Source organism: Coregonus clupeaformis, unplaced genomic scaffold (genome assembly GCF_020615455.1).
Source record: "Coregonus clupeaformis isolate EN_2021a unplaced genomic scaffold, ASM2061545v1 scaf1125, whole genome shotgun sequence".
NCBI lineage: Eukaryota > Metazoa > Chordata > Actinopteri > Salmoniformes > Salmonidae > Coregonus > Coregonus clupeaformis.
Genome location: NW_025534579.1, coordinates 9,113 through 25,740, shown reverse-complemented (window position 1 = coordinate 25,740; position 16,628 = coordinate 9,113). Strand labels below are relative to the sequence as shown.

General features: G+C 47.9%; 1 protein-coding gene across 1 annotated transcript in view; it reads left to right on the top strand.

Moving 5' to 3' along the window:
• LOC121561613 (plexin-B2-like) overlaps positions 1 to 6,076 on the top strand; it is a 51,371-nt gene extending 45,295 nt beyond the window's left edge. The window contains exons 31-34 of the mRNA XM_045217570.1: positions 4,375 to 4,587; positions 4,822 to 4,897; positions 5,018 to 5,092; positions 5,981 to 6,076. Coding sequence (XP_045073505.1) covers positions 4,375 to 4,587; positions 4,822 to 4,897; positions 5,018 to 5,092; positions 5,981 to 6,076 — 460 coding nt within the window. The remainder of the gene's footprint in view (positions 1 to 4,374; positions 4,588 to 4,821; positions 4,898 to 5,017; positions 5,093 to 5,980) is intronic.
• Positions 6,077 to 16,628: the final 10,552 nt, after the last annotated feature.

The window sequence follows — 16,628 nt, the reverse complement described above, 5'->3', positions numbered from 1 at the left end:
TCCTGTTGATGGGAACTATTAAATATAGATACTGCTTGTGATGTATATTTGATTGACAGGTTGGAATGAGTGTCAGAGTAAGAGCTGTAGTCAGGATGAGGAGCTGAAAGACTGAATTCATTAGACTCTAGAGACATCTCTCTCACTATCTATCTTCTCCTCTTTCACTCACTCCCTCTCTTTCTTCCCCTGTTTCTCTTCTCTCCATTCTCAGTCCCTTCCTCTTTATCTAACTCTCTCTCTCTCTCTCTCTCTCTCTCTCTCTCTCTCTCTCTCTCTCTCTCTCTCTCTCTCTCTCTCTCTCTCTCTCTCTCTCTGTCTCTCTCGCTATCCCTCCCTCTCTCTTTCTCTCCCTCCCTCTGTCTCTCTCTCCCTCCCTCCCTCTCTCTCTCCCTCCCTCCCTCCCTCTCTGTTTCTCTCCCTCCCTCTCTCTTTCTCTCCCTCCCTCTCTTTCTCTCCCTCCCTCTCTCCCTCCCTCCCTCCCTCTATCTATCTCTCCCTCTCTCCCTCCCTCCCTCCCTCTATCTCGCTCTCCCTCTCTCTCTCCCTCCCTCTCTCTCCCTCCCTCCCTCTATCTCGCTCTCCCTCTCTCTATCTCTCCCTCTCTCCCTCCCTCCCTCCCTCTATCTCGCTCTCCCTCTCTCTATCTCTCCCTCTCTCCCTCCCTCCCTCCCTCATCTCACTCTCCCTCTCTCTCTCCCTCCCTCCCTCCCTCTATCTATCTCTCCCTCTCTCCCTCCCTCCCTCCCTCTATCTATCTCTCCCTCTCTCTATCTCTCCCTCTCTCCCTCCCTCCCTCCCTCTATCTCGCTCTCCCTCCCTCCCTCCCTCTATCTCGCTCTCCCTCTCTCTATCTCTCCCTCTCTCCCTCCCTCCCTCCTATCTCGCTCTCCCTCTCTCTATCTCTCCCTCTCTCCCCTCCCTCCCTCCCTCTATCTCGCTCTCCCTCTCTCTATCTCTCCCTCTCTCCCTCCCTCCCTCCCTCTATCTATCTCTCCCTCTCTCTATCTCTCCCTCTCTCCCTCCTTCCCTCTCTCATCTCTCTCTCCCTCCCTCCCTCCCTCTATCTCGCTCTCCTCTCTCTATCTCTCCCTCCCTCCCTCCCTCACTCCCTCTATCTCGCTCTCCTCTCTCTATCTCTCCCTCTCTCCCTCCCTCCCTCCCTCCCTCTATCTCGCTCTACCTCTCTCTTTCTCTCCCTCCCTCTCTCTTTCTCTCACTCCCTCTATCTCGCTCTCCCTCTCTCTATCTCTCCCTCCCTCCCTCCCTCCTCTATCTCGCTCTCCCTCTCTCTATCTCTCCCTCTCTCCTCCCTCCCTCTATCTCGCTCTCCCTCTCTATCTCTCCCTCTCTCCCTCCCTCCCTCCCTCTATCTCGCTCTCCCTCTCTCTATCTCTCCCTCTCTCCCTCCCTCCCTCCCTCTATCTCGCTCTCCCTCTCTCTATCTCTCCCTCTCTCTATCTCTCCCTCTCTCCCTCCCTCCCTCTATCTCGCCTCTCCTCTCTCTATCTCTCCCTCTCTCCCTCCCTCCCTCCCTCTATCTCGCTCTCCCTCTCTCTATCTCTCCCTCTCTCCCTCCCTCCCTCCCTCTATCTCGCTCTACCTCTCTCTTTCTCTCCCTCCCTCTCTCTTTCTCTCCCACTCCCTCTATCTCGCTCTCCCTCTCTCTATCTCTCCCTCCCTCCCTCCCTCCCTCTATCTCGCTCTCCCTCTCTCTATCTCTCCCTCTCTCCTCCCTCCCTCCCTCTATCTCACTCTCCCTCTCTCCCTCTCTCCCTCCCTCCCTCCCTCTATCTCACTCTCTCCCTCTCTCCCTCCCTCCCTCCCTCCCTCTATCTCGCTCTCCCTCTCTCTATCTCTCCCTCTCTCTATCTCTCCCTCTCTCCCTCCCTCCCTCTATCTCGCTCTCCCTCTCTCTATCTCTCCCTCTCTCCCTCCCTCCCTCCCTCTATCTCGCTCTCCCTCTCTCTATCTCTCCCTCTCTCCCTCCCTCCCTCCCTCTATCTCTCTCTCCCTCTCTCCCTCCCTCCCTCCCTCCCTCTATCTCGCTCTCCCTCTCTCTATCTCTCCCTCCCTCCCTCTCTCCCTCCCTCCCTCTATCTCGCTCTCCCTCTCTCTATCTCTCCCTCTCTCCCTCCCTCCCTCCCTCTATCTCGCTCTCCCTCTCTCTATCTCTCCCTCTCTCCCTCCCTCCCTCCCTCCCTCTATCTATCTCTCCCTCTCTCCCTCCCTCCTCCCTCTATCTATCTCTCCCTCTCTCCCTCCCTCCCCCCTCTATCTCACTCTCCCTCTCTCCCTCCCTCCCTCCCTCCCTCTATCTTTCTCTCCCTCTCTCCCTCCCTCTATCTCGCTCTCCCTCTCTCTATCTCTCCCTCCCTCCCTCCCTCCCTCTATCTCGCTCTACCTCTCTCTTTCTCTCCCTCCCTCTCTTTCTCTCCCTCCCTCTCTCTTTCTCTCACTCCCTCTATCTCGCTCTCCCTCTCTCTATCTCTCCCCTCCTCCCTCCCTCTATCTCGCTCTCCCTCTCTCTATCTCTCCCTCTCTCCCTCCCTCCCTCCTCTATCTCGCTCTCCCTCTCTCTATCTCTCCCTCTCTCCCTCCCTCCCTCCCTCTATCTCACTCTCCCTCTCTCTATCTCTCCCTCCCTCTATCTCGCTCTCCCTCTCTCATCTCTCCCTCTCTCCCTCCCTCTATCTCGCTCTCCCTCTATCTCACTCTCCCTCTCTCCCTCCCTCCCTCCCTCCCTCTATCTATCTCTCCCTCTCTCCCTCCCTCCCTCCCTCTATCTCACTCTCCCTCTCTCCCTCCCTCCCTCCCTCCCTCTATCTATCTCTCCCTCACTCCCTCCCTCACTCCCTCTATCTCGCTCTCCCTCTCTCTATCTCTCCCTCTCTCCCTCCCTCCCTCCCTCTATCTCACTCTCCCTCTCTCCCTCCCTCCCTCCCTCCCTCTATCTATCTCTCCCTCTCTCCCTCCCTCCCTCCCTCTATCTCGCCCCTCCTATCTCTCTCCTCTCTCCCTCCCTCCCTCCCTCTATCTCACTCTCCCTCTCTCCCTCCCTCCCTCCCTCCCTCTATCTATCTCTCCCTCTCTCCCTCCCTCCCTCCCTCTATCTATCTCTCCCTCTCTCCCTCCCTCCCTCCCTCTATCTCACTCTCCCTCTCTCCCTCCCCCCTCCCTCCCTCTATCTTTCTCTCCCTCTCTCCCTCCCTCCCTCCCTCCCTCTATCTCGCTCTCCTCTCTCATCTCTCCCTCCCTCCCTCCCTCCCTCTATCTCGCCTCCCTCTCTCTATCTCTCCCTCCCTCCCTCCCTCCCTCCTCTATCTCGCTCTCCCTCTCTCTATCTCTCCCTCCCTCCCTCCCTCCCTCCCTCTATCTCGCTCTCCCTCTCTCTATCTCTCCCTCCCTCCCTCCCTCCCTCCCTCTATCTCGCTCTCCCTCTCTCTATCTCTCCCTCCCTCTCTCTATCTCTCCCTCTATCTCTCCCTCTCTCCCTCCCTCCCTCCCTCCCTCTATCTCGCTCTACCTCTCTCTATCTCTCCCACCCCTCTCCTACATATCAGCAAGAGGAGATATCAGCAAGCCAATTAAATGAGGGCTTCCAGTGAATGTGTTATGTGATGCAGCTAACAAAGCTTGATAATTATACCCCGCTATCCTTGGATAATGTTCCCCAGGCCTTATATCCAGTAAAGAATAGGTTTTTAGGGGTTAGAGCTGTTGTGAAGCTGAGCTGGCTAGAGGGGAGAGAGGGAGAGAAAGGAAAGAGAGAGTGAGCGAGCATCCAGCGAACAAATATAAATTCTTAAAGAGGCTCTAGCTCGGTGTATGCCGAGGTGACCTGGAGGAGAAGACACGCGCACACACACACACACACACACACACACACACACGCACACGCACAGAGACAGACCGCAGACTCATTAGGAATTCACTCGACCAAGGCTGATTCAGAGGTAGACGGAGATCTGATGACCCCTGTAGGCTCCTCCAGTCAGCATTCTAATAACACAGAACTCAAGTCCTTCTCAAAGGAGTAGAATCTCACCACTTGAATAGGATTTCTATATGGGCTGAGGCTGGAGGACTCTGGCAGGTGGTGGGATTATTAGGCTTTATTCAGCCTTACTCACACTTGTTTAGTTGTGGTTTCCTGTGTTGAGTTAAGATGTCTGGGTTTGAGTGACTCAGCTGGTCTGTGAGGGAGAACGAAAAGGGATCTGTTATCTTGTTAAATTAGATGGGAAGGAGTTGGGCTTTAGTTTGGACAGCCTGCAACTGTTTCACCTTGCTCTTATGCTGGGTTAAGCTGTGCTGCTCTGTGTGTGTGTGTGTGTGTGTGTATATACTAATGTGTGTGTTCTCCTTCCCCAGCCTGCCCTTGCGTTTCTGGGTGAACATCCTGAAGAACCCTCACTTCATCTTTGACGTGCACGTGACGGAGGTGGTGGACGCGTCGCTGTCCGTCATCGCTCAGACCTTCATGGACGCCTGCACCAAGACGGAACACAAACTGAGCCGGGAATCTCCCAGCAACAAGCTGCTCTATGCAAAGGAGATCTCCACCTATAAGAAGATGGTGGACGAGTGAGTTCTCTCATATTCATCCCAGAACATATGATAATGAGGATTGGATTGACTGCCAATCTAATGAGCCGATACTGCAGTACTCTTGACCAATATAGAGAATAGGTTGCAGTCCGAACACACCAGATGTAGTATTATCTCTTCTAGTGCATCATAAACAACACAGGGGATAGGTTGGTAGGACCTGTCAGCCAATCAGACATCTCATCTCGCTCTCCTTCTGTCTCTCCTCAGTTACTACAAGGGAATCAAGCAGATGGTCCCAGTCAGTGACCAGGACATGAACACACACCTGGCTGAGGTGTCCAGGGTACGTACCTGTGTGTTCACGTGTGACCTCACATCTGTTTGTGGTTGTGTGTGGGCAGTCTTCTATTGCATCATCAGAATACACCAATAAGATTCATCCTTCCTTCTTTGTCCTCTCCAGGAACACACAGACAAGCTGAATACCCAGGCGGCCTTGCACCAGCTCTACCAGTATGCCAGCAAATACTATGACGGGGTAAAAACCTTACTACTCACTTCCTTGTTTGGTGGTTTGAAGGCCCTATCCACTTGGTTAAGAACCTTAGGACTCACTTCCTTGTTTGGTGGTTTGAAGGCCCTATCCACTTGGTTAAGAACCTTAGGACTCACTTCCTTGTTTGGTGGTTTGAAGGCCCTATCCACTTGGTTAAGAACCTTAGGACTCACTTCCTTGTTTGGTGGTTTGAAGGCCCTATCCACTTGGTTAAGAACCTTAGGACTCACTTCCTTGTTTGGTGGTTTGAAGGCCCTATCCACTTGGTTAAGAACCTTAGGACTCACTTCCTTGTTTGGTGGTTTGAAGGCCCAATCCACTTGGTTAAGAACCTTAGGACTCACTTCCTTGTTTGGTGGTTTGAAGGCCCTATCCACTTGGTTAAGAACCTTAGGACTCACTTCCTTGTTTGGTGGTTTGAAGGCCCTATCCACTTGGTTAAGAACCTTAGGACTCACTTCCTTGTTTGGTGGTTTGAAGGCCCTATCCACTTGGTTAAGAACCTTAGGACTCACTTCCTTGTTTGGTGGTTTGAAGGCCCTATCCACTTGGTTAAGAACCTTAGGACTCACTTCCTTGTTTGGTGGTTTGAAGGCCCAATCCACTTGGTTAAGAACCTTAGGACTCACTTCCTTGTTTGGTGGTTTGAAGGCCCTATCCACTTGGTTAAGAACCTTAGGACTCACTTCCTTGTTTGGTGGTTTGAAGGCCCTATCCACGTGGTTAACTACCTCTGCATTGTCCCTACATCCTGTAGGAAATTAGACAAATGAATGGCACTTGCTGTCGCAGAAAATCTGTTTACTACTCTGTCTCTTCTGTGTCCTCTCTCGTTTCCCCTCCCTCCCTCCCTCCCCCCCGATCATCCAGTCTTTAGATGAAGACCCAGCCGCCCAGAGTAAACAGCTGACCCTGCGGCTGCAGCAGATAGCCGCCGCCCTCGAGAACAAGGTCACTGACCTTTAACCTCTGACCCCCAGAGAGGTGGGGACAGATATAGGGGGAGGAGCTATGGGACCACTGTAGACCAAGATGAGGGGGACCGGAGACTGAGGCAGAACTCGTTAACTTCAGACTATTACAGTACCAACCACGAAGAGTTACACATGTCAATCTTCCGCCTAGAGACAGGATGTGGGAAACTATGGCGTTTGGGGAAAATACTTGTGAAGGAGCAGAACTACAGGGCCAAACTTGGACAGGATGATCCCTAATCACTCCATCTCCTCTCTCTCTCTCTGACTCTATGGATCCTATAGACTCTGAATGAGCAAGGGCCTACAGTATAGTCCCTGAGTGAGCTAGCAGACTGTAAACCCCGACAGAGGATATACGGTACACCGCCATTGACCAACCATAGCAACTATACCTGTCAGCCTCATGACATAAAACCTGGTGTTGATGACTTACAGCTTGTACAGATAATCAGATGTTTAATGTGCTCCAGAGTTAAGAGTAGTATTGTATGTACATATATTTTTATGGCGCAGGCTTTATGCAAAAGACGCTTTACATACCCAGATGAAATTATTTTTTAAACGGATGGATGGGCACAACTAAGTTTGTTAATTTGTGTTTTTAAAACGTTTCTAGAAGCGAAGAAACAGGGTGTTCCATGATGTCATGTATCCTGTGTTTAATCGATTGGTTGCTTACTGTGTAATCTGCGTTGCCATTGGCTAGTTATGACTGGTTAATGATGTTGTTATTCTAAAAATGGCCGAACTTTGTTTTTGCCGTGATTTTTATTTGTCATTGATATATTTTTTCATTCAGTTCTCCTGTGTAGTGCAGTATGTAGGGGAATAGGGTGCAACAGCCTGAACCACTTCATATGAATGACTGTGTCACTATTCAGGGTCAGCTCTCCCCTAAACAGTAGTAAAACACACCAACAAGACCAGTACTAAAAGATGAAGCACATTCATACTGTACCATTGATATCAACGTCTCACTGAAACTAACTGACGGACCAAGTTAGAGCTCTCTCACACACTAGCCTTTGGTTTGACTAAGTGCCAATCGACAGTAGAGCTGAAGTGAACATCTTCTCATTTTTATTCAAGCAACACATCATTTGCCTTAATTTTTCCATCTTGGGTCCAGAAACGGTGCATATGTGGATAGATGAATCAGTGCTTGTTAATCTGAAATGTAACCACTTTAGCTCGATGCTAATAATACAAAATGTTTGCTGTTATGTGCTATGCCATAATTGTTTTTTTGTATAATTTTTTTAACTGTTTATTTCAAAATGGCTCTTATTGTTTGTGTGTGGAAACAAGAGACTAGATATTGAAGAGAGAAATGCTAAAATGATCATTACATATGTATATAATTGAATGGTACTTTTATAAATCATTGAACTGTGAACCACCATGACTCGTGGAGGTTGTCAACTCGGTACAGGTACTGCCTTTTTCTATTGAGCAATTCTTCTGAAACCATTTGAATGGATTTCAAACGTCATCCTTAAATAATTTGCCAAATAGTTTTCCCCATTTGCTTTATTTGCTATGCAAACTGCCGAATCATTTTCAATCACTCCTCAAATATATTTGAATACTAAACCCATGTGTTGTCATCCTGAAGCTATACGGGGGTAGATGAATAGAATTAGTCTATGGCGCATGATGTGATGCTGCATATTCCCTCAATCTCCCATACAGTGTGCATATCCTCACGCATTGACCTGGTGATCTATTTAAGGGTGCGTGCCAAATGGGGCCCCAAAAAAGTGCACTATCAAGGCAATAGTGCCATTTGGGACGCAACCTAAGTGTGTCGGAGTTCATCTGAGCATTGTTAGGTTGTTCCTTACTGCGTTCACCACATAGAGTTTCACAAGTGTCCCCATTTGACCCTATCATAAATATTAATTCATCTTTTAAATTGAAATTCGAGCTCTTTCCTCAAGTACAGGATTCGTCTCAGTTCATCTGAGGATGCTGGTTTCTCCATGCTTGCCACCTATATGGGCGAATGAGGACCAATCCTAATATGGGATATGACTAAGCACCTAATGCAGACACCTAACTCTGTCATTAATATTAATACGACTTGAGAGGAAAATGAGACTCTTTCCTCAAGTTGTGATTCGTCTCAACCCCTCTGTTACCATAGCAGGTGGCTAAGGCCTGATTGAGGATGTGTCCCAAATGGCACCCAATTCCCTATAGGGCCCTGGTAAAAAGTAGTGCACTATATAGTGAATAGGGTGCCATTTGGGACTGAACCTCAGTGATCCTGCCCAGAGGGGTAGATGGCATCAGCAGACTGTCTAGTGTTGGTGTGGCGTGGCTGCCTGTCACATACCCAGTCTCTGCCCACTCTAGACGACCCACACCAGCCAGACAGACGGACACAGCAGGGGAACTCCTTTGATCTCTAATTATAACCAGACTGCACAAATCATCACTGACTTGACTAATTTATGCATTTTTCATTTTCTCTTTGTCACTTTCTCTCTCTTGTTCTCTGGTTCTTTCTCACTACTCTCTCTCTGTCTCTGTCTCTCTGTGGCTCTGTGTCTCTCTGTCTTTCTCTGCTTATTTTTGCCTTTTCTATTTATCCAGGAAGTGCCTTAATGATTAGAGAAGTGATAATAATAATAAAGGTAGTGATGATGGGAGGAGAAAAGAGGGAAAGCCTAATTCTCTTTATTATCAGAGAATTAGGCTTTCCCCCAAATGGTACCCTATTCCCTATGTTCCCTACATTGGTCAATGGTAGGGCACAATGTAGGGAACAGGGTGTGGGCCCTGGTCAAGGGTAGGGCACAATGTAGGGAACAGGGTGCCATTTGGAACACAGCCTAATTGTAAAAACCATGATACTGTCAGCACTGTAATGGGTAAGTGATCTGTTTGCCAGTGAGTGTTGACTGACTGAATACAGCGGACCAGTGTTTTTTCCCCCTACATCCTATCGATGTGTTTTGGACTACAGATGAAAGCTTTGTTGGGCTGCAGACAGGGCTGTAGCAACGACTGATTAATCAATTCCAGTGAGGAAAAACGCAATACTCTCCACTTCTTCGATGGTTCAGAAAGGAAAGGTTGGTGGAGGGCTTTATGACGCCACCCACACCCAACTGAGTGTTTTGTAGTCAGAGAATGTTTATCAAGACTCATTTTATTCAAGAGATCAGCTAGTGTGTGTGTGTGTGTGTGTGTGTGTGCCTGTCCTTCCATGTGTAGTTCCGAGCAATGTTTGTCGCCATGCAGCTGAGCAGTTGTGTGTGAACTCTTCTGACTGAGACAGATCTGTGTGATTCCCCCTCTGTCTGTTAAGCCTGTTGGTGTTCCTGACTGTGGCCTGGACTGGGTTGGCATGAAGGGTGGCGAGAAGATGTCCGCCTGCACACGTTAGTGAATCTGCTGCCTGGCTGTGTGGAGAAGAAGTCAATCTGCTGCCTGCCTGGCTGGCTGGCTGGCTGGCTGGCTGGCTGGCTGGCTGGCTGTGTGGAGAAGTCGTCAATCTGCTGCCTGCCTGGCTGGCTGGCTGGCTGTGTGGAGGAGAAGTTAATCTGCTGCCTGGCTGGCTGGCTGTGTGGAGGAGAAGTTAATCTGCTGCCTGGCTGGCTGGCTGGCTGGCTGGCTGGCTGGCTGTGTGGAGAAGTCGTCAATCTGCTGCCTGCCTGGCTGGCTGGCTGGCTGTGTGGAGGAGAAGTTAATCTGCTGCCTGCCTGGCTGGCTGTGTGGAGGAGAAGTTAATCTGCTGCCTGGCTGGCTGGCTGGCTGGCTGGCTGGCTGGCTGTGTGGAGAAGTCGTCAATCTGCTGCCTGCCTGGCTGGCTGGCTGGCTGTGTGGAGGAGAAGTTAATCTGCTGCCTGCCTGGCTGGCTGTGTGGAGGAGAAGTTAATCTGCTGCCTGCCTGGCTGGCTGGCTGTGTGGAGGAGAAGTTAATCTGCTGCCTGCCTAGCAGAGGAGAAGTGGGAAACACATCTGGAGACTGTCAGCCACATACTCCCCCTTCTCAGCCCCGTCCAGGTCTGGTCTGGGGCTCCTCTCCTCTGCAATCTCAGCCATGACTAACTGAACTCTGGCCAACACTGGTCCAACAGCCAGGCCAGGCGTTCCATCCCTCTAAATCTTTTAAACCCCCAACACCACATACAGAACCCTTTGTTTTGTATGCCAGTCTGTTCAGAAGACATTGTAGTGAATGTATGCCAGTCTGTTCTGCAGATGTCCGTCTGTGTATATTTGAGTGTAAACAGTGATATTCTATTGAGAGAACCTCCAAGCAGTTCGCACAAGAGCTCTGTAAAGACATTCTCATTAGCCCAAAGCACTAACGGCTCTGCTAAAATAAAATAAAAAATGATGAAAGCGTTTGGGTTCTTGTCTCGCTCCTTAACAAGCCTCTCGTAGCAGAGGAGGGCGTATCAAAGTGCATGCCAAATCACTCACACACACACTGCATCAATGCTACTGTACAGTATATATGAGTGCACTATAGCAGGGTTTCCCAAACTCGGTCCTGCCAGAGAGAGGGGTGGACACTGATCTGATGGGAGATAGCCAGAGAGGGGTGGACACTGATGGGAGATAGCAAGGGAAGAGGATGACTATTGGAGGATGTCATGCGACCTCAACATCTCGTCACAACAGCTCTCCATCTTTCATAATCGCACCCTATTCCCTATGTAGTGCACTACTTTTGTGCACTATATAGGGAATAGGGTGCCTTTTGGAACGGAACCACTGTCATTCTCCTGCTAACTGATTTATTTCACTGCCAAACCACACTAGTATACCACTTAGAATGAAGCAATGTATTGGCCATGCATTCTACGTGCAATGCTAGTGTGGATATTGGAACATAGTACTTGTCTCCTAAATGGGAGCCGTATGGGAGTCCTACTATGTGACCCTGAGCCTGAGTAATCACAGTTGGTAGGGTATATCTGAATTTCAAATGCCAACGACTTCCCCTCGTCAGCCCACTGATTACGCAAGAGAGGGAGGGCAGCATCTCTGAAGTAGTTAAGTAATCAGACCAACCCACATGAGAAATGTATTTTCAGTGTCTTCAGATGTGGCTTGGCTTCATTAAGTGTGTGTGGGACACCTGGAGACAGGTGGACAGGACAAGCCATAAGACTGCTAAGTAGCTAATCGAACGGCTACCCACTGCTGCTACTGTCTTATCAATCCTGTTGCCTAGTCGCTTTACTCCCTACTATATGTACATACTGTAGCCACCTCAATTACCTGGTACCCCTGCACATGGACTCGGTACTGGTACTTCCTGTATATAGCCATGTTATTACCTGGTACCCCTGCACATGGACTTGGTACTGGTACTTCCTGTATATAGCCATGTTATTACCTGGTACCCCTGCACATGGACTCGGTACTGGTACTTCCTGTATATAGCCATGTCATTATTACTCGTTGTTGTTATTCCTCATGTCGCTATTTCTATTATAACGTTGTTCTATTAAACTGCATTGTTGAAAAAGGACCCGTAAATAAGTATCTCACTGTTAGGGCACCTGTTGTTTTATGAAACGTGACAAATAAAATTTGATTTGATTTTCGATGAGGTGTTTACGTCATGTGGTCAAGAGGACATTGAGGTGGTTGTATGTGGGTCTCCCTCTCTCTCAGTAGGGCTGGTGTGGGTGTAACTGTAGTTGCTTGACAAAGCTGCCCTCAGATGGTCAAAAGTAGAATAACAACTCCACCAACAATCACTGCTTCCATGGACAGACAGACTCCACGTCCATTTTCCATTATCAAGTTGAAGTGTTTTCTTCCCAGGTGTAATGCAAGGCATTATCTCTGGGATATGAGGTAACAACGGGGCCTGGCCTATTTAAATGTGTTTAAAATAGTACAAGGTGTTTGTTAGGTGTTAAGCCTGTGTTAAAAGATCATTCAAATGATTAAAAGACAAAAAAAGTGATTGTCATTGTGTTGAATTGTCTTTGGGAAATAAAGATAGACATGGTTTTGAAAAGGTAGTGGTAATATTTCATTAAGTACAGAAATGTGTAGGTGGTTTAACTTACCCTGTCCTCTGGCTCAACTTACCCAATACAAGCTATGTTTCAAAACTAATGTTTACATGGATTCTGATTATTTCCAGGGATACGCAACATTGCGCTTTAAGATTGGTAGGTAAGACAACCACATATCAAAGTCGTATTAAGTGTGACTGCGGGGCGGCGTAGGGTTTATTTAAGATATTCTTTGAGGAGGTAGGGTTTCGGAAGATGGGCAGGGACTCCGCTGACGTTAGGGGAACCTTGTTCCACCATTTGGGTGCCAGGACAGAGAAGAGCTTGGACTGGACTGTGCGGGAGCTGACCCCTGTAGGGGTGGGAGGGCAAAGAAACCAGAGATGGCAGAACGGAGTGCTCGGATTGGGGTGTAGGGTTTGAGCATAGCCTGAAGGTAGGGAGGGGCAGTTTCCCAGGGTCTTAAAGTGGATGCGAGCTTCGACTGGAAGCAGTCCCAACCAGGGGCGTCAAGCACCCCAAAAATCTGAATGGGCACAAAGTACGTGAGGATAGCTGGGGGGTGGTCCATAGGAGGGATAGGCCCCCCGTTGTAAATTAGAGAATTTAGCATTTTTCAAACACCTGAAATTCCTGCAATCTAGAGCCATAACCATTATGCTTAATTCTATGTAGAAATAATACATATCTAAGCATTCCTCTTGAGCAGTCTGTATCCTCCTGACTGGTGGTTATTCTTTTAAAGAAACTAAATATGCTTCTTTGCGTCTGCTAAAATCTGGGTAAAAGGTTGAAAGGAATGTGAGTCTTATTCAGTACATTTAGTTGTTGCTTGCTTTTCTAAAGTCTACCAACCTTGCCAGCAGGCATGCCAGCTAAGATGGTTAGACAAGCTAGCTAGTCTAACCTAATTGATAGCCTGAAATGGCTTCTTGGTAGTTATGAGGTTGGGAGATTGGTTCCCTATCTGGGCTAGCTAAAGACAACGTCATAAAATTGCTAAGTGGCTAATATTATTACAGAGGGGGGACGGTGCCCCTGTGCACCGTATGGGCATGACGCTTTGGTCCCAACTCCAACTCAACCCCTAGCCTCTACCAGGGATCTTCAAATCTTCCCCTATGAGCTCCGGACTACTGCTGGTTTTCTATTCTACCTGATCATTACACCCACCTGGTTTCCCAGGTTTAAATCAGTCCCTGATTAGAGGGGAATAATGGAAAAAAAGCAGTGGAACTGGCTTCGAGGTCCAGATTTGAATTTGAGCTGATTGAAAATTGGGTGCATGTCTCTGTTGCTGTCCATGCTTGGAGTATTCTACACAATTTTACTGCAAAGAATGACTCATTCCTCCAAGTCGTCCAGGAATTAGCCTTATTTGGGAGGGAAACTATAGAGTTCCGGTCGGTTATGTTCTACTGCTAGTCTTGGTCTTTGTAGAAAATGTGGAAAACAACAGTGTTATTGTCTGAAAGTATGGAGTTCCGGTCCGTTAAATATATATGCCATTATAAGAACTGAGGCAAATAGCTCCAAATGGTGCCATCATGGTTGTTCCTGTGCCAGTGGGATGTCTTCATACTGGTCAGATTAAGTACTAAAGCCTAGATGACAGGGTACTGTGAAAGCGCACACACACAGGATGTCTCTGAGTCATAGCCATTTACTGGTTAGAATGGATAACATGAACAACAAAACAGCCGTGACTGCATGACTACCATGTGCACCTGAAATAGACTCACTAATGATAGACAACCGGACTGAATGTACAGCACACCTCACGGCTGACCGGAAAGGTTTAAACACTAATCAATGGTATGGACTGAAGAGAAGTTTGGGGAAAGAGAATCTAGCTAGTAGTCAAACATACAAAGCAAGTTATACAGAATCTATAGCACGGTTCAGTAAGATTATATTGATGATGTAGCACGGTTCAGTAGGATTATATTGATGATATAGAATGGTTCAGTAAGATTATATTGATGATATAGAACGGTTCAGTAAGATTATATAGAACGGTTCAGTAAGATTATATTGATGATATAGAACGGTTCAGTAAGATTATATTGATTATATAGAACGGTTCAGTAAGATTATATTGATGATATAGAACGGTTCAGTAAGATTATATTGAAGATATAGAACGGTTCAGTAAGATTACAGATGTGGATGTAGTCCCTTGAAGAGAGTTATTCCGTGCAATGGAGCTTTTGGTGTGTTGAGCTTTTGATTAGGTTGAAATAGATTGATTAAGTTGCTTCAACGGGCTGGTTGTCTCAAGATGGAAGTGGAGAACATGCAAACACACACACACACACACACACACACACACACACACACAGAGAGACTCAGAGAAATGCCGCTGCACCCATCTTCATCTCCCTGGTACAAACACAGCCCTCTCATTGGCTGAGCCCCCCACCCTGAAGTGCCCACTCCTTGTTACCTGGGCAACTCCAGTAGGGGGGAGGAATATACCCACTCTCTCTCCTCTTCTCCATCGCCATCTCTCTCTCTCCTCTTCTCCATCCCATCTCTCTCTCTCTCTCTCTCTCTCTCTCTCTCTCTCTCTCTCTCTCTCTTCTCTCTCTCTCTCTCTCAAACACACACACAGTGTTACAACAGTGGCCCTCTCTTCCTTCCTCTCTCGCTCTCTTCTCCTCCCCTCTCTTTAAGTTTCCTCCCCCAATTCTTGACTTAACATGCTGCTTCAGTCTCACAGGGGAGACACTCAGAGAGCACCACCGAGAGAGACGGCAGCAGCAAGCCATAGACAACACTGCTACTGTACCCCTCTCCACCTCTTCTCTCTCCTCTACTACTGTACCCCTCTCCACCTCTTCTCTCTCCTCTGCTACTGTACCCCTCTCCACCTCTTCTCTCTCCTCTACTACTGTACCCCTCTCCACCTCTTCTCTCTCCTCTACTACTGTACCCCTCTCCACCTCTTCTCTCTCCTCTACTACTGTACCCCTCTCCACCTCTTCTCTCCTCTACTACTGTACCCCTCTCCACCTCTTCTCTCTCCTCTACTACTGTACCCCTCTCCACCTCTTCTCTCTCCTCTACTACTGTACCCCTCTCCACCTCTTCTCTCTCCTCTGCTACTGTACCCCTCTCCACCTCTTCTCTCTCCTCTACTACTGTACCCCTCTCCACCTCTTCTCCACGTCTTCTCTCTCTCTCTCTCTGTGAGATGGGTTGTGGAAATTCCTCAACGACCAGCGCGGCTGGAGGAGGTGAGTGTGCCATCGACCTAGCGCTGCTAAAGTGTGGGTCAATGTGTGTGTACAGTGTGTGTTCTAGTGTGTTTGTGTGTGTTCTAGTGTGTGTGTGTGTGTGTGTGTGTGAAGTAAGTGTGCATATGTATTTGTGTATGTGTGTATACTTTACATGTGAGTTATTTATGTTGATATATTTCTCCTTTGAGGGCATAAGGAATAATATTTAGTTTTTCTGCCAAACTCTCATTCTAGCATCTCATACTGAGCTAACTGTCACTGCAACAATGAAGGAGTGGGCTTTACAATAGAGTTGTGGAACAGGGCTTTTTTATGAATAGAGATTTAGGCTACAGAAGTACCTTCTCTGTACAGTATGTGGGCAATGATTTCTGTGTGTGTGTGTGTGTGTGTGTGTGTGTGTGTGTGTGTGTGTGTGCACGCTCGCTCATTGAAATGCAACCGTGTGTGTGTGTGTGTGTGTGTGTGTGTGTGTGTGTGTGTGTGTGTGTGTGTGTGTGTGTGTGCACGCTCGCTCATTGAAATGCAACCGTGTGTGTGTGTGTGTGCACGCTCGCTCATTGAAATGCAACCGTGTGTGCATGCTTGCCTGGCGAGTGTGTGTGTGTTGATCTGAAGCTAAACTAGTTGACTCAGACACTGTCAGTTTGAATCAAAGCAGCAGCAGTCTTGATGTCATTGATACATCAACACTCACAGAGAGAGAGATAATATGTGAGTGTTTCAGAAATCAAAGCCAATAGACATTACCCTTGAAATGCTTTCCCCTGACATGACCATTATGAAAAGAGAAACCCTGAGAGGATATTTTTTGATCAAAGGAGATGTTCTGTGTTAGTCAGTTATATTCAATATGTTGGGCTGGTGTGCCTTGGGTTTGATGTTCAATAGAAGGTATTTTCAGCATGTAATTCAACATGTAGTGTTTTGTATGGAAAATGGATACAAGTGAAAGTCAACCGGTATTATGTGTACCATAGACAGACTACCATGTCCTACTGATGTACTAGTTAACATCTATTACACTTAACATATTATGAACTGTCACATGAACAACACCATCATACGGCTTGTTCACCTTGACTAACAGTAGACCAGTGGTATAGCTGAGGTTGAGGATATGGCTTGTTCAGCTTGACTAACAGTAGACCACTAGTATAGCTGAGGTTGAGGATATGGCTTGTTTACCTTGACTAACAGTAGACCAGTGGTAAGCTGAGGTTGAGGATATGGCTTGTTTACCTTGACTAACAGTAGACCACTAGTATAGCTGAGGTTGAGGATATGGCTTGTTTACCTGACTAAC